Source organism: Phycodurus eques, chromosome 13 (assembly GCF_024500275.1).
Source record: "Phycodurus eques isolate BA_2022a chromosome 13, UOR_Pequ_1.1, whole genome shotgun sequence".
Taxonomy (NCBI): domain Eukaryota; kingdom Metazoa; phylum Chordata; class Actinopteri; order Syngnathiformes; family Syngnathidae; genus Phycodurus; species Phycodurus eques.
In genome coordinates this window covers 8,950,782-8,978,368 of record NC_084537.1, presented here as the reverse complement: position 1 = coordinate 8,978,368, position 27,587 = coordinate 8,950,782, and the positions used below count along the sequence as shown (strand labels likewise).

The following is a 27,587-nucleotide window of genomic DNA, read 5'->3' as shown; positions in this document are numbered from 1 at the left end:
ATATTTTGGTTGTTAATTTTGTAATATTTGAGTTTTTTTAGTTTTAAAAAGTTTTAGACAATTTCTACTTTTATTTGTTTTAATTATATAAAATGTAATATTCTAGTTTACATATATTTTTAGAATGTTTATTGTATAGTTACAAGTTTTAAGTTTTTAAAAACAAAAAAAATTCTGATTTCAGTTTATTTTTCTCCTGCTGCCCGTTTTGGCGGCAAGTAGTCAGGTCTGAATTATTTTTCATTTATAATTACTTAAACCCACAAGTGCACTCCCTTGCTGTAAGATGAAACTCATTTTAAAATTCTTCATGATAAAAAACGACTGGACATAACATCTATCATACCCATTGCTGCTGCTCCTGCTGCGGGAGCCCTTTTATTTATTACAGCGTAGCTTTGGCCCGACATCACAGTCATTTTTCACCAAAGTAGCTGTCGCACTAACAGCTCCAATGCTTGTTCATTCAGCTGACCGATGGGCCCTGAAGGCATCATGTTGCATTCGTAGCAGTTGTATGAAATGGAAGGAAGCTTAATAATGTTGTGACAATGATGTGTTGTCAGGTGATCATGGTCACTGGCGATCACCCAATCACAGCCAAGGCCATTGCCAAAGGGGTGGGGATCATCTCAGAGGGCAATGAGACAGTGGAAGACATCGCCGAGCGCCTCAACATCCCACTCAGCCAGGTTAACCCCAGGTATGCGTTTGTGTATGTGTCCAGGACTTCATGGACTCACTCCCTACAAAATGGCATGCCATTCATCTATTCCAGCTGGTCAACCACCCTCCCGCAACCACTTCTCACACACACACACACACACACACACACACACAAACTCACACTCACACTATTATTTGTTCAGTTTTAACAAAAATAATTAAATAAATAATAATAAATTACCGTATTTTCACAATCATAAGACGCACCGTATTAAAAGGTGCAGTCTCAGTTACTGGGTCTATTTCTGTATTTAACATACATAAGGTGCGTATTATTGGGCGCAGGCATGGTAATACATATGCTAGCTTAAAACATACGGTAGCATGCAAGCACGCTAAAACAATGTTTTTAAAAAGGCAGCGGGAGCAAACCTGACTCCGGTTGTACTTTATTGACGTATTTAACAATGTTTTTTGATCAATCCTCATCCACAAATCCATCAAAGTCCTCATCTTCTGTATCAAAAATGAACAGCTGGGCAAGTTCTCCATCAAACACGCCTCTAGTCATTGTCGGAGTCAGTCTCGTTGCCGTGCGGCTCCTCAGAAATGATGCCGGCTTTTACGAAAGATCGAACAACAGTGCAAGCAGACACGTTAGCCCAAGCATCCACAATCCATTCACAAATTGTGGCGGAACTCCCCCGGCGCTGCCCCATAGTCTTAGTAAAGCTGTGATCGCCATCTGTCATCCATCGCTCTCATGCCGCTCGCAACTTCACTTTGAACGCCCTGTTTCCAGCGGTTGGAGTTCCTTCGTCAAGCCTCCTGGAATGATGGCAAGCTCCTAGTTATTGCACTCAATCGAATGGTGACTGTAGAGACACTTCTCCCGGCTGTGCTTTGTTCATTAATCCATTGCTCGAGTTGGTCTCCCAACTCGGGCCAGCTCGTCTTGTTTCCAGGGAAGCTTGTTTTCCTGCTTCCTCCACTTGCGAACCATAGATTCGGTGATCTTGAATTCTCTCGTGAGTCCCACGGCTCATCAAAGTCAAACAACAACATTTACAGATATTGGAACTCGGTGCATACATAAGGCACGCCGCATTATAAGGCACCCCGTTCATTTTGGAGAAAATTTAAGACTTTTAAGTGCGCCTTATGGTCGTGAAAATACGGTATGTTTCTTGAGTTTAAAGTGGGCGGCATTGCGGCCGACTGGTTAGCAGTTCTGAGGGCGAAGGTTCAAATCCGGCCAACGGCCTTCCTGTGTGACGTTTGCATGTTATTCCCGTGCCTGTGTGGGTTTTCTCTAAATTGCCCGTAGGTGTGAGTGTGAATGGTTGTTTGTCTATTTGTGCCCTGCGATTCTGGCGACCAGTTCAGCGTGTGCCTCAGCATTTGCCCAAAGTCATCTGGGATAGGCTCCAGCAGACCCTAGTGAGGATAAGCAGTACAGAGTATGGATGGAAGTTCCAAGTGAAATTCTTGTAGGCTGAAATGCCAACATTTTTAGGCAGACACAGATGACAGTGCATGACTTAGCTGTTCTTTTTCGTAGTTCATCCATTCATTTTCTATACCGCTTATAGTCATTTGGGTGGAGTCTATTTGTAAGGTAAATTTTGATTTCTGTCAAGCCTCATGCAAATTAGTCGCTTTGAAAACTTTACTTCTGTGTGGGGCCACGGAGACTGGGTGCTGCCTGGCTCCGTTTGATTGGTGAAATTGATTCAGGTGACAGGAAGTCTAGATGACAAACCAAACAATATCACGCAAGAAATAATACCTGTAGATAAAAATACAAGTAGTGAGTGGAATGTAGCTCAATGTAACTAAGTAAAAGTAGTGTTTTTTCTTAACAAAAATACTCAAGTAAAGTAAAGAGTATGTAGCATTAAAAGGACTCTGACAAGTTTAATTTATGCAAAAGTTACCTAATTGTCATGGACTAAATGTATCTCGTTACTACCCACCTCTGTGCTTTTGTGTTGCGATTTAGATTTTTTTTTAATTGATTTTCATCTTTTCATCCATCCATCCATTTTCCGTACCGCTTATCCTAACTAGGGTCACGGGCGTGCTGGAGCCTATCCCAGCTATCTTCGGGTGAGAGGCGTGGTTCATTGAATCTTTTTTTTAATCATCCTTTCTTTGCCCCTGTAAAGCATAATGGATGAGCCTTGACTTTGAATGGTGCTATACTAAACAAAATGAACTTGCCTTGGTTTATGTGTGTGTGCCGCACACAAGAACACAGCACTCTCTGCCTTGTTTCCCGCCCAGGGACGCCAAGGCCTGTGTGGTCCATGGTTCGGACCTGAAGCACATGAGCTCCGAGTACCTGGATGACCTGCTGAGGAACCACACCGAGATCGTGTTCGCACGCACCTCACCGCAGCAGAAACTTATCATAGTAGAGGGATGCCAGAGACAGGTGGGGAAGGGTGTATGTGTGTGTGTGTGTTTATCTGCCTGTGTGCGTGTGTGTGTGTGTGTGTGTAAGTGATCTTGTCATTGTGTATTTAAGGGAACTGCATTTTAAGTAAGGATCCACATACTGTAGAACAACACAAGATATTCATAAGGGTTGGACTGTGTGTGTGTGTGTGTGTGTGTGTGTGTGTGTGTGTCTGTCTACGTGTTAAGGAAACCGAATTTTTTCGTCTTTGGAAAATGTGGCTGCATACCAATGTATCCATTGAATGTAAGTGTGTGTCTGTGTGTGTGTACGGGTGTGTGTGTGTTTGTAGGTGATGAATGTACTTAAATGTCGAAACTGGGCATTGTGACTGAAAACAGGTGTGTGTGTGTGTGTTTGTGTGTGTGTGTGTGTGTGTGTGTGTGTGTAGTATAGGTATTGATGAATAGCTGGTTGAACATAATTGTGTGTACTTGTGATATTTTAATCTATGGTTGTGGTGCACTTGAGGTCAGGTTCCAATTCCCCTCTAGACTTCCTCTCACTTTGCCCACTGACTGATTACGACTCAATTCTATTCCTCATTTAATCTCCCCCGAGATGCTCTTGAAAAGACGTTATTAAGAGGAGAGTGCAGGGGCTTAAATCACACCACTTATCTCACTGTTCTTGACACTTTTTACCCCGTCTGGGGGCGCACAGGGGGCCATTGTGGCAGTGACGGGGGATGGCGTCAATGACTCGCCGGCCCTGAAGAAGGCCGACATCGGTGTCGCCATGGGGATCGCTGGCTCAGACGTGTCCAAGCAGGCGGCCGACATGATTCTGCTGGATGACAACTTTGCCTCCATTGTCACCGGCGTGGAGGAGGGTGAGTGATGGACAAGGACAGGAAGTGACTCATGGGAGAGGATTTTATGAAAATACTTCACCAAAAAAAATAAGTTTCACAGATCAACACCAAATTTGGTGTGCAGGTCCGGCATGACAGGATGCACGAAAAGGTGTCAAGAACCCACGTGTAACATTTGACAGGAAGTCAGCCCTTTTGGTTTGAAGCAGCCATTTCACACCTTGTCGCACTCCCTGGTAGGTTAGAAAAAAATAGCCCCAATGCTAGTTTCACTGATTGACACAAATCCTGGTGGACACTTCGGTTTTAACAGCACGCACAAAACATCGCAAGGACACATGCCTCGAATTGAACAGGATGTTGGGCAATACGATTCAAAGCAGACATTTTTGGCGAACTTCGGGGCTGGAACTTTGGCGATCTCCTAGGGAATTCAACCAATTGTGCCCAAATATGAAACAAACGTACCACACCAGGGAGTCACCACATGAGTAGCCAGTGGGTCTGGTCTAAAAATAGCCCACCAGTGACGGGGCTTTGTGATTTCTTAGGAATGAGATTTTGAAAATGTAAACACTAGTAGAAATTTACAGAAATAAAGTGTGACATAGTGATAGTTATCTGTTTCCTACCTTGTTAAATCACTGTTGATAATTACTGTAAGAAATTTACATATATGAATATCATTAATTATTAATTACATGGTAATTTGAGCAAAGTTGTTATTTCAGAAGTGTGTATCAAACTGGTCCCTGGCCCTTCGCATTAATCATTACCCAAGAAGTAGCTCTCAGTTTCAAAAAGGTTGACCACTGTACTAGACAGAAGGGCGATGCTAAATTGCGAATCATTTTAGCCTCCACCATTGGATGTGGGTGTAGCCTTTGACACCAGTTTCACCGATCAACATAAAATTTTGTGTGGGTTGTAAATGCTGTAGTTGTAGCTTTTAAAACTTTGCATTGTAAACATACTGTCTTGAATGAGCCAGCACATTGAGGTTTTCGTCAAGTCACAATACCATAACAATTCTCCAGTATATAAAAAAAAATATCCCGGATGGCACGGGGATGTCTTGCAAGAGCACATAGCTTGCATATTTATGATCAGGCCTCGCACACAGAGGGGACTTTATGCAAACAACAATATAACGAGCTTTGAAAGGAGAAAGGGGGATGAGACTTTCCACAGGAGACTGGTGTTTAATCTAAAGTGGCGTTGGCGGCAGCTAATAAAGTCACTCACTCTGGAGGCATACGTGCATTTTCAATTTACTTCACGTCTCTAACACCGGGGAAAGAGAAAATCTAGACTTTATTATGAGGAATGTTATCCCACGCTGATGTCTTTATCACTGCAGGGCGGCTCATTTTTGACAACCTGAAGAAGTCCATCGCTTACACACTGACCAGCAACATCCCAGAGATCTCACCCTTCCTGCTCTTCATCATTGCCAGCGTTCCCCTTCCGCTGGGAACAGTCACCATCCTCTGCATCGACTTGGGCACGGACATGGTAAGTGCCAGGAGCTCAGAGTACACCATTAGAATAATAATGAAACATACAAGTAGGGAAGAACAGGCCCTCGTACCCCCTTTTTCATGGCGAATCCTCGAAAGGATCATTAACTTTGACACCATGCTCTGACAACATTAGATGACAAAAGCAAAAAAGCGTCACAGTTTCACGTCTAGGATACCTGCTTCCAATTTGGGCGAATTCCCTAGTAGGTGTTTGTCAAAGTATGAGCCCCATAACTTGCCCAAAATTGCTACTTCCAAACAAAATGGCCAACTTCCAGTTTAATTCTGGGCATTCTTTTTTTTGTGTCTTATATGTCCACCCAATTTTGTGTCAATCTATAAACAGCCAACTTGGTGTTGTATTCCTGGCATGAGTCCTTGAGAGTTTTATATGCGTCATGTTACTGTATGATAGGCATGTCCACTGAATTTGGTGTCTGATGTTTGGGGCAATTTTTTTTCCAACTTTCCATGGTGCGAAATGGTGGCTTCGAACCAAAAAGGCTGTTACCCGGTACAGTTCCAGGCATGGGTCTTTGAGACTTTTTTTGTGTGTCCAGTTATGATACACATGTCCACCAAATTCGTGTTGAATGGTGAAATTGGTGTCCGGGGCTGTTTTTTTTCCCAGCTTTCCAGAGGGTGTGACTGAGTGCGTAGAGGTTGCTTCATATCAAAATGGCCAACTTCTTGTTCAATTCTGGGCATGGGTCCTCGATGTTATTTTTGTGCGTTCTGTCATGATACATCACTCAATTTAGTGCTGATTGGTGAAACTATTATGGGGTCTACCGTTTTCAAAATTTCCAGGATGCACAACTAAATGAATTTTCGGGCATGGTGTAAAGGACCACTAAAATAAATACATTTGTCATGTACTGCCCTGCAGGCCCGTTTTTGGAGCCTTGATGGCGCTTTGCTCCATCTCGCCCTCTTTCTCTCTCTCTCCCCTCCCATCTCTCTTTCAGCACCTTCCTCAAGCCGCTCACCTGTCTCCAAACAACCCTCGTCACCACCTACATATAAGCATGCCTGTTCCCGGAAATCCTCGCCAAAGTATTGCAGCTTATTCCAGCGCTACCATGGCCCACTTACCTCACATAAGCCACACTGGTCCTTGTTTCCCTTTTTGACTCCTGTGTCTCTCCTCGTTCCCAGTATTCCCACATGTTCCTGATCCACGTCATCCCCCCCGCCAAGCCAGCAGGCTGTTCTCTCCACTGCCTTCCACCTGTCCACGCCACTGCCTGCCAACCTACCCAGGACCACCTAAATTACCTTCCTAAATAAACTGTTCATCACTATCTATCTGCCTGCGCCTGCTCTTGGGTCCAGCTCCTCTCCATACGTGACAACATTTCCACCAAGAAAATGTTGAGGCCCCCCAAAAAGCGATTAATTCGCTGGAAGACATAATAAACAGCCACCCACTGAACGACCAATTTGTATTGCCATTGTAATGATTGACTGTTACAGGAAAATGAGCCGAAGACAGGCGGTACAGTTTAGACTGACGTAGGAAGACAGGACTTAATTAGAAACCCAAGTCACAGCAAGAGCAGTAATACATGCTGACATATCCAGGGAAAAGACAACATACTGTATATGCCTGCAATCTTTTTGTCACACGTAAAATGTTTGCTTTTGCAGTATGAAACAGTTTAACGTCTCGGAGCCAGAATCAAATGTAAACTAATGAACGCCAGCAAGGTCTTTATGACTCTCTCCCGTGTCTCTTTTCTTTGCCGGTGACGGCTCACGGCCTGCAGACAAGCGGCGTGCCGATAGTTTCTGGCGACGCTGACACGGGAAGCACAATGGAGGGGGAGTGAAATGTTTTAAATGTGAACGCTGAGTGTCAAGCACACGCTTTGTTCCCGCTGCCGCTAATGGACGTTGGCGCAGGGCTTGCCGCTAATCTGTCCTGATGACAGACAGTGTTTTGTTTTTATTTATTTTTTACCTTCAGGCAGCTCATATTCCAATCAGTACAATGAGACGACAGTTAGCATCGCTTCAGTGAAGGCCCACTAGATCCAGTGCATCTGCACTACCCGGCTAAATTTAACATTTAATGTGGGTCATAATGATGGTACTTGGAGAGCTAAACGTTTTTTTTAGATAGTACTTGGTCTAAAATAATTGCGTACCACTGTACGAGACAATTAGTGACAAACTAAGTTCCGTCATTGGCCACATCGTAGTTATGGTTTCTCTCAGAGGGCCGTTATGACTGTGAAAACCATATGAATGTAATCTGTCATATCATTCAAGAAAAAAGATTGTCCCTCTATATTGTAGCCAACAAATAGAATTTGAAATCAGAAGTCATGGAAAATGTGGACAAGTAAATATGAAAGTGGACTGAACAACTATGTTTCATTCTATATTAAGGAGGGATTTAGTAAGAAAAAAAATTGCTTCTGCTATGCATGATGTCAAAGTTTGGTATTCATTTTGAGGATTAACCAAGGAAAAAGTGGACGATTTTGGGGGGAAAGCTCCTTTTCTCTTGGGAGCATGACATTGGGTAGACATGTTTAGCATAACAGGATGCACAAACAAGTCTCAAATACCCATGCCTGAGATTGAAGAGAAAGTTGGCCATTTTGGTTTGAAGCAGCCATTCAGCACTCAGTCGAACCCCCTGGAATGTTACAAAAAAATTAACCTTCACACCAGTTTCACCGATGAACACAAAATTTGGTTTGAAGCAGTCATTTCGCACTCAGTCAAACTCACTAGAATGTTAGAAAAAATTAACCCCATACACCAGTTTCACCAATCAACACACAATTTGGTGGACATATCTATGTTATTATATATCTATAATAACAAGACGAATGAAAAAGTCTTAAGGAACTATTCCCGACAGAAAGTTGACAATTTTTGTTTGTAGCAGCCTTTTCGGGTAGATTGCAAGACTGGTACCTTGACAAACTTATTCTTTATTCAGGGTTTTCTTTTTTCTTGTTGTTGTTGCAACTGAATACAGTTTCAATCCATGAAGGGACAAAAAGCCACTCATTTTCTCTAGCACTTATCCTCATCAGGCTTGCGTGTGAGCTAAAGAGTATTCCATCTGACTGGGATGTGGGAGGAAATCGGAGTACCCAGAGAAAAACCATGCAAACATGGGGAGAACATACAAACTCCACACAGGCGGGGCTGGGATTTTAACCCCAGTCCTCAGAACTGTGTCACTGTGCCGCGCTTTTAAATCATGATTGTTGTTATTATTGTTCGAATTATTATAATTTCCTTTCTTGTGTGCCGAATGAAAATGCCGAATCAGAATGGAAGTTCATTCGGTTTCACAGGGGTGGAATATTTCTTTTGCCAAATTGATCAGAAGTAAATTTTTGCCTTGTCTACCGTTATTCAGAATAGAGCCGGGAAAAGCTCTGTCTGTGCATGCTTCGTCTCGACGTGAATGCGCGGTGATGTCATCGTTTACGCGCGGCATGAATATGGCAGCTCGCGATGGAGCTCGTATGCGACGGAGCTCTTGTTTTTAACTACTTATTAGTTGCTTTTATCAAGCATTTGTTTTAAATAAACGTATAAAAACAATCCCAACGACTGTACTGAATAAATGACGGACCTCCATCTTTATAAATGATGACGATCACGACGACGTGTGCATGTCTCACCGCTGTTCTAAATAAATGTAGTGCAACTCATGTATACACCCGATTGGATTATATCACGTCACGTAAACGGTTGACCAGAAATCTTCAATTGGAATGACAAAAAGTCTCCATGTAAACCCGGCTACTGAGTGTTTGTTCCATGGATAACGAGCCCTTCACCTGTCAATCAAATATACAACCCCAATTCCAATGACGTTGTGTTAAACATAAATAAAAAACAGAATACAATGATTTGCAAATCATGTTCCATCTATATTTAATTGAATACACTACAAAGACAAGATATTTAATGTTCAAACTGATAAACTTTATTGTTTTTAGCAAATAATCATTAACTTTAACTTTAATTTTATAGCTGCAACACGTTCAAAAAAAGCTGGGACAGGTGGCAAAAATGCTCATCAAACATGTTTCCAACATCCCACAGGTGAACAGGCTAATTGGGAACAGGTGGGTCCCATGATTGGGTATAAAAGGAGCTTCCCTGAATTGCTCAGTCATTCACAATCAAAGATGGGCGAGGGTCACCTCTTTGTGAACAAGTGCGTGGGAAAATAGTCGAACAGTTTAAGGACAATGTTCCTCAATGTACAATTGCAAGGAATTTAGGGATTTCATCCTCTACGGTCCATAACAGGCGGCACTGCATCAAAAACCAACATCAATGTGTAAAGGATATCACCACATGGGCTCAGGAACACTTCAGAAAACCAATGTCAGTAAATACAGTTCGGCGCAACATCCGTAAGTCCAACTTGAAACTCTACGATGCAAAGCAAAAGCCATTTATCAACAACACACAGAAACGCCGCCATCTTCTCTGGGCCCGAGCTCATCTAAGATGGATTGATACAAAGTGGAAAAGTGTTCTGTGGTCCGACGAGTCCACATTTCAAATTGTTTTTGGAAATTGTGGACGTCGTGTCCGGCAGACCAAAGAGGAAAAGAACCATCCGGACTGTTATGGACGCAAAGTTCAAAAGCCAGCATCTGTGATGGTATGGGGCTGTGTTAGTGCCAATGGCATGGGTAACTTACACATCTGTGAAGGCACCATTAATGCTGAAAGGTACATACAGGTTTTGGAGAAACATATGCTGCCATCCAAGCAATGTCTTTTTCATGGACGCACCTGCTTATTTCAGCAAGACAATGCCAAACCACATTCGGCACGTGTTACAACAGCATGGCTTAGTAGTAAAAGAGTGCGAGTACTAGACTGGCCTGCCTGCAGTCTAGACCTGTCTCCCATTGAAAATGTGTGGCGCATTATGAAATATCGTGAAATCGTGAAATACGACAATGGACACCCCGGACTGTTGAACAGCTGAAGCTGTACATCAAGCAAGAATGGGAAATAATTCCACCTACAAAGCTTCAACAATTAGTGTCCTCAGTGTCCTCAGTTCAATTAGTGTCCTCAGTGTCCTCAGTTCCCAAACGTTTATTGAATGTTGTTAAAAGAAAAGGTGATGTAGCACAGTGGTAAACGTGAGCCTGTCCCAGCTTTTTTGGAACGCGTTGCAGCCATAAAATTCTAAGTTAATGATTATTTGCTAAAAACAATAAATTATCAGTTTGAACATTAAATCTATTGTCTTTGTAGTGTATTCAATTAAATATAGGTCAAACATGATTTGCAAATCATTGTATTCTGTTTTTATTTATGTTTAACACAACGTCCCAACTTCATTGGAATTGGGGTTGTACATTGACGTTCGCTGTTGTCAACTACTGGCTGAATAACGTGTGCCACTGAGGTTATGCTTAGTAAACAGTTAACGTTCTCGTTTGTGTTAACTGGGGACTAACACACACAAACACTCGGAGAGGCACTGATATTTTAAACGACTTCGGTGTGGTGGAGTGAGGTGTTTAGCTCCTTCACTCGGTAGCTCGTTAGCCCGCAGGCTAGCTCATTAGCTCGCAGCCTGGCTAGCGAACACAACAAACAGTTAACTTCCCCTTTGGTGTCTCTGTTGTGTGAATCTACATGCTGCACATGGAGCAAAGCTGTGGGGTATTGGACAGAGCCAACACCGGCAAGAGTGTATCGGTCCGCCGGCGTTCCATGAGCCCACTATCGGCTAATGAAACAGCCGTCCATCTCTGTTGACTCACTGTGTGATCCGCACGCCAGTTCACCAAAGCAAAGACCGTTTATCAAGTCCGGAAAAACTATCGTGTTCATTTTAAATATCGAATGACAATAAGTAATTATTGTGACAGGCCTACTAATTACCCAGTTTTTTTTTTTTTTTTTTTTATAAAAAGTAACTAATTACAATTCAGAGATAATATAATTGCATCGTAACTCAGTACTTTGAAATGCCAGTAACGAGCATAATTACATTATGAAAGTAACTCAGCTGTCATATAATCAAATGGTAGCTTGTCAAAGGTGAACTTGTTGTTTCTCACAGCAGGACATTTTGTTCTTGTTGATTAATATTTGTTTGGCTGTCCTGAGATCAAAGTCGCGTCATGATAGGAGTGAAGTTTGAGAAGCAGCTAAATTGTGTTTTGCATTAAAAAGAAAACAAGAAAATAAAAAAATAACACCTTGCCTTCAAAGTAACACGTCAGCGTGTTGGTGAGAAGCGCTGGCGTTGCAAAACAGCTGGACGTCGGCTTTGAAGAGTTGCAGGCGCTAAAGATATTCCACGAATTACAAGAAGTAAGCCGAGCAAGTTATATTTGGTAACTTATATTTGGTATCTTATCGGACAAGGAAATGCAGAGGGTTGAACTGCCATCCCTTCACTTTGAGAGCAGGAGAACCCAACTGAGAAAGAGAAATGGAAGCCAATCAGCATGAGTTTTTTTACGTGACATAATGTCATCAAATAATAATAATAAACACTGTGATAGCTTAGATTTACTTTATATAGGGACCCAAGGACACTTAACAGTTGCTCATGGAGGTAATTAAAATATATATATGAGTGAGTGTGTGTCTGTATTCATATTAAATGTAAGCTTTGGTGAAGAGACGGTGCTTCAGGAGTTTATTGAAAACTCTGGGAATAATTTGAAACAGCAGGTTTTTGTTGAGAGAGTGTTCCAGAGGTGGGGGGCTGGTGGGGGGCTGTCCAGTGTTAGCCTTATTCTGTTTTCAGTATGTCAATACAAAAATGTCAAACAAAAACCAAAAAGAAAAAAAAGAAAAACAGCGACTAGTTCCTTTGGTGTTCGTCTTATGTGATGCTCGTTTCGATTTCCAATTTAGCAAAACATATCAGTTCAAAAGTGTCAAATAAGTTTTGCAGAAAAAAGATGCAAAAAGCCAAAGAATAACCAAAAACAGAAACAAAATCAATCAATGCAGAAATCTGACGTTACTTCAAACCCTTCTTTGCCTGGGAACTATTGGTTGAATTCCGACTTTTGCGGTTCCAACATTCTGGTTAAACGATACGAAAGGCCAAAGAAATGTCAAAACAGAGTTGATATTTGTCCCAGGTATTGGTAGTTGACACACTGGCAAACTGTGTTAATTCAAAGGAATTGTTTCCCCAAAAATATTGGTAGAATCTGGACTTTAGCGGTCCCAACATGACGGCTAAAAGGTACCAAGTAAGTTTTGCTAAAAATATATGCGAAATGCCAGAGAATAAGCAAAAGCAGACAGAGTAAATCATTTGAGTTTGTCTTATGTGACTGCTGATGAAATGCTGATATTTTGCCGGACACCGAAGGTGTATTTTCTTCCCAAAATTGTTTGAGGAATTCTCACTTTTGCGGTTCCAACGTCTCAGTTAAAAAGTGACAAGTGAATTTCACAGAAAAATATGCAAAAAGCCAAAGAAAAAGAAAAAAAGATGTAAATACCATGAAATAAAAGCTGGAATTCTGAGCTTTTGTCTCATATTCATCCTTTGGTCTGAAACCCAAATGTCTTCAGTATACAACAAAAACAAAGGTTTTAATCATGCCATTCCATAACTTTTGGAGGTGATTGTATGTATTGTTGATGGTGGTTGAAATGTTGAGTTTTTCTGTGTTTTAAAATTCTTATTTCCCCAAAAGATTTTGCTGGAATTTTGACTTCATCAATTTGAACATGACGGTTTAAAGTATTTAGTAAGTTTCATAGAAAAGGCGATGTATGTATGTTTCGCGTGATGTCGGTTGAAACGGTAACATGACTTGAAATTGGTTTGGAAATTTGGTTGGTTTTCGACTTTAGTAATTCAAACATCTTGCTTTAAAGTGTAAAATATTTCCCTGAATTACGTGGGATGGAAAGGCTACGAATAGGTGAATGATGGACTCCAAATATGTACCACTCTATTACCAAAAACTCACAATTTTGCATATAATAAATAGCGGGATGGCGTGATTAGAGTCTTGGATATGTCAAAGAATAACAACAAAACTGATTGGACTGTTCTCGTTTTTTTAAATGCTAAGTTAATTATTTGAGCTATTTGTCATTTATTGGAAAAAAAAAATCTCCCAAACATTATCTGTAATCTCTCTGCCATTACAATATAAAACCATGCATTCTGTTTCTTTCAGAATAAGAGGAGTGATATTTGACATTTTGACTCTATTCCACCATTGTCTCAGAGGCAGACTAACGAAATTCTTGTATTCTTGCCAGTTATCTTATGGAGTGTAGTGTCCTGCACTCAAACAAGGAAAAAAAATCTATCAAACGTAAACATTTTCTGACATGGAGGTCGGGGTGGCGCCAGTCTCTGCGTTCTCCTCTGGGTGGCCAGTTTTGGGGCACGTCGGTTGGGCTGTGGGACCGCCCTGGATTCCTTAGTGTAGACGTTTATTGTGCATGCGGGACTGTGTCAATTCACTTGTCCGCAGACACACACCCAGCGGACTCGGTTGCTTGGTGTGGGGTCACTCCATAATTGCTATAAGCAACGCTTATGGCATTGCAAACCTCTTGGGATGTCACCTCACTTGCACTCTGTTTCTACAGATGTTTAGAATTTACATAGCCACTCCCACCACACTCCGGCTGTCCTGTCGTATCCTTCATTTTCCTGTTCCTCCCTCACAGAGAACACTACTGTCCCATACAAAACTCGACTCCAACGTGGCATTGTCGTATGCATATAATGCTTGGTTTTGTTTACTTTTCTTACAGAGTGTCCTGTCATTTCTTGTTTATATTTATCTGTGTCCTCTCCTTTTTCTTTTCTGTCACTCCCCTTTTAAACCTCGATCTGTCCAACTTAAATTTTCATCAACTATCCATCAGTCCAAAGAACCACACACACAATATAAAAAACCCCACTGTTGCACAGAAAACTGTTCTGGCATACAAAGGGTACAGATTTGCCATTCTGCTTGACCTAGCAGCCCAACAGGACAGGTTTATAAGAGACAGAAAAATGAGATCGACCAATAGATTAGCCACTCTTCGCTACCCAGGATGCATTGTGCCATGCAATGCTGACCTTTTTGTCTGTAATAAGGACGTTGATCATTATCGTTTAACTGCGTTTATGTTACCCTAGTTCGTTGAATGTGTGTCTTGATAGATTTTCGGGTTAAATTGTTCTTGCACGTTAATTAACATGAAATCATAACACTGTCTTGTGTGCGATATAGTAACATCCTGGTCAGTTCTGTTGCTTATTAAGCAGTTTAGCATTAATTAGCATCTCACCTGACTCGGCAAGCATGCTCTTCTTGTAATGATGTGATATTTTCTTCTTCTCCATGTTGAAGGAGCTGACGCTTCCTTCATTGACTCACCAGTCGAGTTGAAAATCCTTCTTATTTAATCTGCAAGATGCTTGAAGAGCAGGGGTGGGCAAGCTTTTGTGCTCAAGGACCATATCTGTTTTTTTAAAAAATGGACAGCGCATTAATAATAATAATAATAATAATAATAATAATAATGCCCTGCGATTGGCTGGCAACCAGGGTGTACCCCTGCCTCCTGATGATAGCTGGGATAGGCTCCAGCACGCGCGCGACCCTAGTGAGGAGAAGTGGCTCAGAAAATGGATGGATGGATGGATTATAATAATAATAATAAAAATAATAATAATGCTGTCCACCTCTGTTTAAAAGATGGATAACTCCTCTCCCTGTTTCCTCCCTTTCAGGTTCCTGCCATCTCATTGGCCTATGAGATGGCAGAGAGCGACATCATGAAGCGCCAGCCAAGGAACCCAAAAACGGACAAGCTGGTCAACGAGCGATTAATCAGCATGGCCTACGGGCAGATAGGTGCATATGAATGGCAGCTGTCAATCAATCACCATCATAACATAAACTCAGTAATTTCAGCAGTGCTTTGATTAGGTTTGAAATTTTCTATTGTGATCGATGAGGTCTAATAAAATGTATGCAGGAGCATAAAGCTAAATCAACCACTCCAATACAATGTTAAAACATCCAATGCTGGCAACGAAGCAGTCGGGAAACTAGCAGCCAGTACAAGATGCTAACGTAAAAATCTACATATTTACGCTAAACAATTATACTCTTAATTCACAACACTCTGTCACAGAAGACCTACATAAAAGCTTTTTTGTTCACAAAATGTGCCAAGCATATGGAAGCTAACTGGTTAATAAGCTGGCAGCTAGCTGAAAGAAGCTTCGCTCCAAACAGTTTCAACTCTAATTCACGACAAGAGTCACACAAGATCCACAATAAAGCGTTTTTTTGTTCACAAAAAGTCAGAGACAAAATTCTACCAGGTGACAAGCATATTACTAAACATTATACATTATGGCAAGTATTCAGCCAAGGTTGTCAATATTTTGGATTTCTTTGTCTTTTATTTGTAATACATTTGGGGAAAACAACTAAAAATATTGGGATCGTAAAGTGGCCCTTTTTGAGAACTGGTTCCGAGTATTTTGATTCCACTGTCTAAAGTTGAAATATTAAACTCATTAGTATTATTTCATTCTCCCAATGAGAATCGATATGTTAGTCAATATTTAATTGGATCCGTATCGCTAATCGAATCAGAATGGCTAAATTCTTATTAATCCCCATTAATTTCCTTTTTGGGTGTTGCGTGTACAATTTTGAGTAAAAAAATAAATCAATCAATTTTGGAGTGAAGCTGTAACATAACAAAATATGGAGAAAGTGAAGCCCTGTGAAACATGAAAAAAACTCAGTCACCCTATGTCAAAGTGACGCTGGATCAATGCCACACCATCAATAAAATACTCAACGATCAAACATGAGGAAATTGATCTTCTCGTTTGACATTTACAGCAAATTGAGTGTAGTGAATGCGACTGTATCCCACTTAATCTTGGTCATGTGTACCCCAGTTGCAGCCTCCCTTTCCCCTCCATGGATGCCTCCGGCCGTCCTAAGATCGCCTGTGATAATTTATTACAATGATCGGTGATGGATTCCCAAATAGGAGAGAATTTAAAAAAAGCCTTGGGGAAAAAAGAATAGTCGGCAGCATTCTATGTAATGACTTTATGTGGATCAATGAATACTATGCATTTGTGAATAAACCAGCAAAAATATACTCTAATACTGTGCATCTGAAGATGTAAGAAGAAAGGCATTAGTTGGTATTAGTTAAAGCAGACTCTGTTTGTTTGGTCTTGTGATTTAGATGAAGATCAAAATACATTTTATGACCAGTTTATGCAAAAATCTAAGAAAAATTCCAAAGAGTTCACATACTTTTTCCTTCCACTGTAGTTGTCAATGAAACCAGTAAGAGTGTACTACAAAATTTGAACATGAACAAAAAGGCAGCAAGAATAGTCAGCAGCATTGCATGAAACAAAAATGTATGGCTCAATAGATACTATTCATACTGTATAAGCAGTTGTGAACAAAACCAGCAAAACTATATTATACAATCTATGCTGATGATAATGTGAGCAAAAAGGCCGCAAGAATAGTCAGCAGCATTGTATGGTTCAACAATATTGATCAATAACTACACTCTGCAGTTGTAAATGAATATTGTACTAGAGGTGAACAAAACGCAGCAAGAAAAGTCAGCAGCATTGTATGTGGCAAGTATAACTGAATCAATAAATACCATACATTTAAATTAAATTAAAATTTAAATAAAACCAGCAAGAGTATACGGCACTGCATTGTCTGATGCAAATATGAAAAAGGTAGCAAGAATAGGCAGCAGCGTTCTATATATGGTTCAGGAAATACTCTACGTATACTGTCGAGTCACTCTGCTGACAAATGAAGTTCCATTTTCGACATTTTGTGAGGATTCTAAATGGGTTAAGTGGAATCAGTTGATTACATTCTGTTCATTTAAATTATTCCCCCGCTTTTCATCAGAGCGATGCCGCTGGAATCTCTCTCTCTCTTTCTATCGCTCTTTTTTTTTTTTTTTAATGAGCATAATTTCTGTTTAGCGGTCCCTCGCTCACTGGCTGATGCTGGCGCCCACTCCAGCGCCGGCGGTTTCCCCCTCAAATCATTTTGGTTAAGCGTGTCTACCAAATGAAAATGCATCATTGCACACTTTGATTTGGCTGACAAGCGGAGGATCCGCTCAGTTCATTTGGTATACCTGAACAATCCAACGCTAAAATCTCCTTTTACATTGACAATAATGCTCAGTTTGGATATTTTATGACTTTGGTCTACAACTGCATTGCCTCAGAGTTGTTATGCTTTTACTGCCTACAAGGGTCAAATTAATAGAAACAGTTGTACGCCACTGCAAACTACGCCATAAACATATTGTTACATACATATACATACAAATACATAATAATAATAATAATAGACGGCATGGTGGACGACTTGTTAGCACATCTGCCTCAACAGTTCTGAGGACCTGAGTTCAAAGGCTGGCAACCAGTTCAGGGTGTACCCCGCCTCTAGCCCAAAGATAGCTGGGAAAGGCTCCAGCACACTCGCGACCCTAGTGAGAATAAGTGGTACGGAAATTGGATGGTTGGATGGATGGATAATAATAATAATCATCATTGATGATTGAATAATTGTACACTTATGAAACTGTTGTACAATTCTTATAATTGTACAAATATACAACTAAATATTTTTGGACGATTTCTTTTTTAAACTGAAAAAATAAAAATGATATCCAGTATGCAAAGATTTTTGTAAAAAGAAAAAGTAAATTGCACATTTCAAATTATAAATCTGTTTAATTTTGTATAATTTTAGCATTTTTGATTATTGGAATGTTTTGATTATGCATTTGTATACAGTATATTGTTAATATTTCTAATTGTTTCATTTTAGTTTTAAAAAATTTAAAATGTTTTCTATAAAAAATATATAATCTCATATAGATAAATAAAAAACAAACAGCAAAATACTTTTTTATTTTTAAAATCAAAACAAATATCTAGATAAAACATTTTTACGTATGGACAGTATATATACATTATATACTACATTTTTGTATTTAAGTAATACAATAAAAAAACTACTTTTTTATTAAACGCAAATAAAATCATGATTAATTATCTCTATCTCTGAGGTTGAAGTCAACGAGGTGGTCAAAAAGCTCCTCGTTGACAAGGCCCTGGAGGGGTGTTCCTGAAGGCTCTGCATGTTATACGGCTGTCCTGGTTGACACGCCTGTGCAACATCGCATGGGCATCGGGGACAGTGCCTGTGGATTGGCAGGCCAGGGTTATGGTCCCCTTTTTTAAGAAGGGGAACATCAGACCAGCTCTACACCCTCGGCAGGGTCCTCCAGGGTGCATGGGAGTTTGCCCATGTGCTTTGTGTCCCTCGGGGAGTCCTGTGGAGGGTGCTCCAGGAGTATGGAGTACTGGACCCCCTCTGGTGTCAGAGTTTGGTCCGCATTGCCGGCAGTAAGTCGAATACGTTTCCAGTGAGGGTTGGCCTCCGCCAAGGCTGCCCTTTGTCACCGATACTGTTTATTATCTTCATGGACGGAGTTTCTAGATGCCGCCGAGGCGTTGAGGAGGTCTGGTTTGGCGACGATGTCCCGGCTTTTTGCAGATGATGTGGTTTTGATGGCTGCATCAAGCCGTGATCTGCAGCTCTCACTGGAGCAGTTCACAGCCAAGTGTGCAGCGGCTGGGGTGAAAATCAGCACCTCCACATCTGAGACGATGGTCTTCATTTGGAAAAGGATGGAGTACCGTCTTCAGGTCGGGGAAGAGATCGTGTCCCAAGTGGAGGAGTTCAAGTATCTTGGGGTCTTGTTCACGTGTGAGGGAAGAATGCAGCGGGAGATCAACAGGCGGATCGGTGCAGTAGCTGCAGTAATGCGGACTCTGTATCGGTCTGTCGTGTTAAAAAGAGGAGCTGAGCTGAAAGGTAAAGCTCTTAATTTACCAGTCGATCTACATTCCTACCCCCATTCCTACGAGCCGTGGGTTGTGACCAAAAGAACAAGATCACGGACACAAGCGGCCGAAATATTTCCCTCTGCAGGGTGTCGGGGCTCTCCCTTAGAGATAGGGTGAGAATCTCGGTCATCCGGGAGGGGCTCAGAGTCAAACCGCTGCTAGAGACGAACCAGATGAGGTGCCTCGGGCATCTGGTACGGACGCCCACCAGACGCCTCCCTGGTGTGTTCCGGGCAGGTCCCACCAGGAGAATGCCCCGGGGACGACCCGGGACACGCTGGAGAGACCATGCCTCGGGATCCCCCCAGAAGAACTGGACGAAGTGGCTTGGGAGAGGGAAGTCGAGGCTTCCCTGCTTCAGCTGCTGCCCCCGTGACCTGATCGTGGATAAGCGGCAGTAAATGGATGGATGAATGTATAGTATATATATATTATATACTTATTTTTTGTATTTAAGTAATATAATAAAATACTTTATTATTAAAGTGAAATAAATTAAAATCGGCAGAATAGTGGACGACTTCACTGCTTCACAGTTCTGAGGACCAGGGTTCAAATCCCGGCCCCGCCAGTGTGGAGTTTGCATGTTCTCCCCGTGCCTGTGTGGGTTTTCTCCGGTTTCCTCCCACATCCCAAAAACATGCATGGTAGGTTAATTGAAGACTCTAACTTGTCCGTAGGTGTGAATGTAAGTGTGAATGGTTGGTTGTTTCTATGCCCTGTGATTGGCTGGAGACAAGTTCAGTGTGTACCCCGCCTCCTGCCCGAAGATAGCTGGGATAGGCTCCAGCACGCCCACGACCCTAATGTGGATAAGCGGTTAAGAAAATCGATGGATGGATGGATAAAATCAAATCATGATAAATTAATACTCCAAAAACAACAACGATGATGTCTGTTTACGTGTCGGCAGGTATGATCCAGGCTCTAGGCGGCTTTTTCACCTACTTTGTCATCTTAGCCGAGAACGGCTTCCTGCCAAGCACACTGCTTGGGATCCGAATCAACTGGGACGACCGCATGGTCAACGACATAGTGGACTTTTACGGGCAGCAGTGGGTGAGGACCCCTCACACACACACACACACACACACACACACACACGCACACACACAAGCAACACCCACACACACGCATGCACCCATGTACACGCGCACAAAGTATATACAGTATATACAACTGCGTTCACGACACTCTCTGCCCCCCTGCAGACATACGAGCAAAGGAAGATCGTGGAGTTCACGTGCCACACGTCTTTCTTCACCAGCATCGTGGTGGTGCAGTGGGCCGACCTTATCATCTGCAAGACCAGGAGGAACTCGCTATTCCAGCAGGGCATGAAGTGAGCTCAAAAGTCATACTAAAGTCTGTTAATTTAGTTTCAAATGATACTTCCACCGATCGACGCGTAATTAGGTGGACATGTCTGTCATAACAGGACGTTTTAAAAAGTCTCAGGTAACCATAGCCAGTTTTCAACACAAGTTGGCCATTTTGGTTTAAAGCAGTCATTTCGCACTCAGTCGTACTCCCTGGAAAGTTAGAAAAACAATTGCCTCAGACACCAGTTTCACAAATCACACGCAATATGGTCTCTATCATAACAAGATACACGACCTTTGCCTGGAATTGAACAGGAAGTCGGCTATTTTGTTTGGAAGCCCTGACATCAGTCTCACTAATAAACATGAAATTGGGTGGAGATGTCGACACAAAAAAAGTCTCAAGCACTCATGTCTATAAGTGAACAAGATGACGACCATTTAGGTTGGAAGCCGTTATTTCTCACTCAGTGGCACCCCACTGGAGGTTACAACCCCAATTCCAATGAAGTTGGGACGTTTGTGTTAAACATAAATAAAAACAAAATACAATGATTTGCAAATCATGTTCAACCTATACTTAATTGAATACACTACAAAGACAAGATATTTAATGTTCAAACTGATAAACTTTATTGTTTTTAGCAAATAATCATGAACATAGAATTTTATGGCTGCAACACGTTCCAAAAAAGCTGGGACAGGGTCATGTTTACCACTGTGTTACATCACCTTTTCTTTTAACAACATTCAATAAAGGTTTGGGAACTGAGGACACTAATTGTTGAAGCTTTGTAACTGGAATTCTTTCCCATTCTTGCTTGATGTACAGCTTCAGCTGTTCAACAGTCTGGGGTCTCCGTTGTCGTATTTTTTACGCTTCATAATGCGCCACACATTTTCAAAGGGAGACAGGTCTGGACTGCAGGCAGGCCAGTCTAGTACCCGCACTCTTTTACTACGAAGCCATGCTGTTGTAACACGTGCAGAATGTGGTTTGGCATTGTCTTGCTGAAATAAGCAGGGGCGTCCATGAAAAAGAACTTGCTTGGATGGCAGCATATGTTTCTCCAAAACCTGTATATTCCTTTTAGCATTCATGGTGCCTTCACGGATGTGTAAGTTACCCATGCCATTGGCACTAACACAGCCCCATACCATCACAGATGCTGCCTTTTGAACTTTGCGTCCATAACGGTCCGGATGGTTCTTTTCCTCATTGGTTTTCTGAAGTGTTCCTGAGCTCATGTGGTGATGTCCTTTACACATTGATGTCTGTGTTTGTTGCAGTGCCGCCTGAGGCACTGCAATCCATCCATCCATTTTCTGAGCCGCTTCTCCTCACTAGGGTCGCGGGCGTGCTGGAGCCTATCCCAGCTATCATCGGGCAGGAGGCGGGGTACACCTTGAACTGGTTGCCACCCAATCGCAGGGCACATACAAACAAACAACCATTCGCACTCACAGTCACACCTACGGGCAATTTAGAGTCTCCAATTAATGCATGTTTTTGGGATGTGGGAGGAAACGCATGTTCTCCCCACGCAGGCATGGGGAGAACATGCAAACTCCACACAGGTGGGGCCGGGGATTGAACCAGGGTCCTCAGAACTGTGAGGCTGACGCTCTAACCAATCGGCCACCGTGCCGCCACCGTAGATGATGAAATCCCCAAATTCCTTGCTATTATACATTGAGGAACAACCTCAACCTTAAACTGTTCGACTATTTTCTCACACACTTCTTCACAAAGAGGTTAACCTCGTCCTATCTTTGCTTGTGAATGACTGAGCAATTCAGGGAAGCTCCTTTTATACCCAATCATGGCACCCACCTGTTCCCAATTAGCCTGTTCACCTGTGGGATGTTCCAAGTGTTTGATGACCATTCCTCAACTTTCTTAGTCTTTTTTGCCACCTGTCCCAGCTTTTTTGGAACGTGTTGCAGCCATAAAATTTTAGATTAATGATTATTTGCTAAAAACAATAAAATGTATGAGTTTGGACATTAAATAGCTTGTCTTTGTAGTGTATTCAATTAAATATAGGTTGAACATGATTTGCAAATCATTGTATTATGTTTTAATTTATGTTTAATACAACGTCCCAACTTCATTGGAACTGGGGTTGTAGAAAAATTAGCCCCGACACCAGTTTCACTGATTGACACAAATTTTTGTGGACGTGTCGATCATAACAGGATGCACAAAATAGTCTCAAAGACCCATGCCTAAAATACAACAGGAAGTCAGTAATTTTGTTTTGAAGCAGTCATTTCACATGGAGTTCACTGGAAAGTTTGAAACAAAATTAGCCCCTGAACCCAGTGTCTCGTGTCAACATGAAATTTGGTGGGCATGCCTATCATAACAAGACACTGCAAAGGGTCTCAAGGATCCATGGCTGAAATTGAACAGGAAGTCAGCCATTTTGGTTTGAAGCAGCCATTTTAGGCTAATTCTAAGGTTCAACAACCCAGTCAGGATGTTGTACAGGGGTACGTCGCTTTAAGAAATTCAAAAGCCACTTCGACATTTTGACCAAAGTTAAAGCCTTGACAGCGATCTGCACTCTTGTTGGATTTGAATACATTTATTGACGTTGTGTTGTCTTTTCTTGTCCACAGGAACAGAATCCTGATCTTCGGCCTATTCATTGAGACGGCCCTGGCCGCGTTCCTCTCCTACTGCCCCGGAATGGACGTGGCCCTGCGCATGTACCCGCTCAAGTAGGCTACCAGTTTAAATATCCATCCAACCAACCAGGAATTTACCTTTGACAGCCATCATTCTGTCATTGATGACTGTAAATGAAGCAGTCTTCCTCGTTATCCTCTTCCCCAGGATCGGCTGGTGGTTCTGCGCCTTCCCGTACAGTCTTCTGATCTTTGTCTACGATGAAATTCGTAAATTAATTCTGCGGAGGAACCCTGGAGGTAAGCGTGGTTATTAGAGAGAGAGAGCGAGATTAAACGCTTTCCTGACCTCTTTGTCTTGTTCATAAACCAGCGGAAGAGTAAATTGCTTTGGACTCGTGTGTCGAGAGCCGCGAGTGCCAATTTTCCCACGAGAGCGACTTCACAGCGGCTCTGGTCCTGGGTCACCCTTGTGATTTTTATCAGAATCGTCTCGGAAAATAAACATACTGCCGTGGCAAGATATATTAGCAAGCTATCAGAAGGCCCTCTTGAAATTGCTTCATTTGTGTTTTTGATTATTTATTTCAGCCCCTAAAGCCAGCTTCACATAACAATGTGAAATTTGGAAGGCATGTCTGTCAGGAGAAGAGCTTCAAAAAAGTCTCAAAAATCCATGCTTAAAACCACACAGAAAGTCTGTCATTTTTGTTTGAAGCAGCACTTTTAGGGTAATTTCAAGGGGTCCTTCAAAGACAAACTTGTCTTGGAGGATCAAATAATTTCGTAGCAATGTTTATCATAAGTAGACCCACAAAAAAGTCTCAAGAAGTCATGCCCAAAAACATGTTGGTTTAAAGCAGCCATTTGAGAGTCGTTTTGGCCATTTGTTGGCATCCTTCTATGACAAACTTCCAGGAGGTTTTGTTTGATTGCTACTTTGACACTCCAAAAACAGTTTCACATAAAAACATGAAATTTAATAGCAGTGTCAATCATGAGTAGACCCACAAAAAATTCTCAAGAAGCAATGCCCCAAAAACACAGGACTTCTGCCATTTTGGTTTGAAGCGGCCAAATTAGTGTAGTTTTGGTCATTCCTTGAGGTCCCTCAAAAATGAACTTGTCTTAGAGGAACACATATTTTAATGGCAATGTCTATCATGTGAATACCTACAATAAAGTCTCAAAAACGTATGCCCTAAAAGACACGGGAAGTCTACCTACCATTTTGAAGTGGTAATTTTAGGGCCTTGATTGATAGTTTCAGGCATCCTTTGAAAACAAAGTTGTCCTTAAGGTTTTTGTCTGATTGCTACTATGATACTCAAAAACCAGTGTCACATAAGAACATGAAAGTTAATTGCAATGTTTATCATAAGTAGACCCACAAAAAAGTCTCAAGGAGCCATGCACGAAGACACCAGGACTGCCATTTCAGTTCGAAGAGGCCATTTAAGGTCCTTTTTGGCCATTTCCAGGGTCCTTTAAAGACAAAATCCTCCTAAAGATTTTGTCTGACTGCCAATAAATTTGAACCTCATTATAGACACAGGGATGATGCTAAATTGCAAAGAATGTGAGTTTTCATCATTAGGTGTGGGTGGAGTGTGACAGAAAAGTTTGATGACTCGCCATAAAACACCCCCCAAGTCCCCCTTACGATTTTTTTTTTCACTAAGTAACATCTAATTTGGTATGCCTGGCTGTTGTGTTAAACTCACAAAAAAAACTCAGTAAGCCAAGACGATGCAGAAAGTCTGCTATTTTTGTTTCGAAGCAGCCATTTTAGGATAATTGATGCCATCTCAGTTGTCCTTCACAAACAAACTTTTGCATTCTTTTATTGTCTGATTGCAACTTAATTGGAATTTCATATACTAGACAGATGGGTGACGGTACAGTGAAAACAATTAGTTTTCGTTATTGCATGTGGACAAGCATATTGGCGAAGTTCGATGAAGTTCGGTACAGAACACGAAACTGTGACTCCGCTCCACATCGGTGCAACATGGACTTCATTTTTAATCAAGTTGGAATTCTCAATCTAACACGGCAAGTGCTGTTTTGTCTGGAATCTAAAGCACAATACAAATAGTAAGTCAGTTTAAATGCTGCAGCAGCCACAGCATTGCATGCTGGGAGGATTATTCAGCACTCAGGCATGTTAGTTCTTGGCGTAAGGCTGGCTGAGGGTCTCCTCATGAATAAAATATAGGCTTCATAATAAATCTCGAGTGACAATAGTCGAGGTAATATCAATACAAAATGAAAATGCTGGGAAAAAAATGGAAATGATACAATTTGCAGCACTACAAAAATAATAAGACTAAAAGGACGAGATGGCGGATGCCATTGCTGACAAGTAATTTTCAGACCATAAATAATCATCTACAAGGCCCTTTTGAGTCATGGTTAACTGCACTCAATGCAAAATAGATCAAAACTGTTTTTGCCTGTCTTCACAGAACGGTTTATTGTCATAAAATGACAACTTTGTAATTTTAGTATTACAACTTTACTCTCTTAAAATTACAACTTTTTGCTCAATTTTTTTTTTTTAGAATTATGTGTTTAACCTCGAGAGACTCCTGTAGTTAACCAGCTAACAGGTGTTTTTGGGTTATGTTCTCACCACCTTTAGGGGCGTTTTCATCCTAGTGAAAATGTACTGTAAAAAGATTTACTCCCTCTGTGACACATCTAGTCCTGCCATTCTTCGACTTCTTCTCTGAAGACAATGCATTATTGTATATTAAGTCTCGGTGAGTGACCATTGGTTGGTCACTACTTTTTGCTATGAGAAATTTTGAATGCTCTATATAGGGCAGTGAATTTGATCACTAAGCATTCAGACAGCACTACAAAAATGGCATAACCACTATATAGTGCACTATTTAGTAGCTAGTGATTGATTTCGGACACAACCCATACTTCTCCAGTGCAAACATGTATGTAAGTTTAAAAAAAAAAAAGTAAAAGTTTTAAAAAATAAGAATTTTACAACGAAAGATAAATAATTATGAAAGAAGATTTTACTAGATGGTAGAATTTTAAGATGGTTTTGGACATTTTCAGGGGTCCTTCCAATACAAACTTCTCTGAGAGAATTTGGTTCGGTTTGAAGCGCCCATTTTAGGCTCATTTTTTCTTTTTAGTTTGATGACTTGCCATAAGACACAAAACTCTTAATATCTCAGCTCCACAAAGAGAACTAAACCCTGCGTTGATGTGATCTAATTGTTATTGTGGTATAAAAAAAAAAAAAAACAATACTAAAATCCTTCAATGAGTTGACCGACGCTTGCCTGCTGGCCGTGTTTACATACTTATCGGGCCCAGTCGCAGGAAACAGATTAGTCTTGTCAACAGCACGAGGAGCAAAATAACGAGAGAGGAAATTAAGCGGTGCCCGATGAAGAGTTACAAAGACGGTCGACAATGGATCAAAATTTGCGGAGCCGATGACGGCGCGGGGTCACAATAGCAATTGATGGTGACAGTTAATCTTCTCTGTTAATGCGCGTGTCACGGCCGGCTGATCGCCGCCTCTGGAGAGTTACAAGTTGATTCATTTGCAGAAACAAAAAGCGCCATCCGTGAATAACAGAGGATATGAAAGCTTTGTTTTTTTTTTTGCTTTTGTTTTGACACACCGCCACTTCCTCTGTTTCTTTTCTTGCAGGCTGGGTGGAGCAGGAGACATACTATTAACATTCACAAGACATCAGCGTCAAAGCCAAAGAGTGCGCGTGTTTGTCTGTCTGTAGCAATATTTGCATGGATCAGATGACAAATAGGATTAGTCTGAAATGATCAGATGCTAATAATCGCCGCGAAAAATAGGCTTTTGAATATGTTTGTACAAAAAATGGGAATTCACTTGGATACACTGTGATGCATCAATGTATCATGGTCTGTTTGGCTTGGGATTCGTCACCAAATAAAACATTATACAAAAAATAACCTGTCTCATTCTTTTTAAGTATGAATATTCATACATTAGGCATTTAGGATGTTTAGTCCGTCCTTCAATCCTTCCTTCCTTCCTACCAGCCATCTTCCCTTCCAACATTTGTTCCATCCTTCTTTCCTTCCTTCCTTCATTCCTTTCTTCCTTCCTTCCTTCCTTCCTTCCTTCCTTACTTCCTTACTTCCTTTCTTCCTTCCTTCCTTCCTTCCTTCCTTCCTTCCTTCATACTTCTTTACTCCTTTCCTTAAT

General features: G+C 41.4%; 1 protein-coding gene across 4 annotated transcripts in view; it reads left to right on the top strand.

Moving 5' to 3' along the window:
- Positions 1–27,235, top strand: part of atp1a2a (ATPase Na+/K+ transporting subunit alpha 2a) — a 71,018-nt gene extending 43,783 nt beyond the window's left edge. For 3 of the 4 annotated variants that reach the window (XM_061694292.1, XM_061694291.1, XM_061694290.1), the window contains 10 exons: positions 567–703; positions 2,953–3,103; positions 3,791–3,959; positions 5,302–5,456; positions 15,198–15,321; positions 20,323–20,468; positions 20,621–20,751; positions 23,357–23,458; positions 23,574–23,665; positions 27,051–27,235. In XM_061694292.1, the coding sequence (XP_061550276.1) occupies positions 567–703; positions 2,953–3,103; positions 3,791–3,959; positions 5,302–5,456; positions 15,198–15,321; positions 20,323–20,468; positions 20,621–20,751; positions 23,357–23,458; positions 23,574–23,665; positions 27,051–27,079 (1,236 nt within the window). In that variant the 3' untranslated portion in view covers positions 27,080–27,235. Of the gene's footprint in view, positions 1–566; positions 704–2,952; positions 3,104–3,790; positions 3,960–5,301; positions 5,457–11,712; positions 11,795–15,197; positions 15,322–20,322; positions 20,469–20,620; positions 20,752–23,356; positions 23,459–23,573; positions 23,666–27,050 lie in introns of those variants that run through there. The other variant, XM_061694293.1, reaches the window with a different exon arrangement.
- The last annotated feature ends 352 nt before the right edge of the window (positions 27,236–27,587 follow it).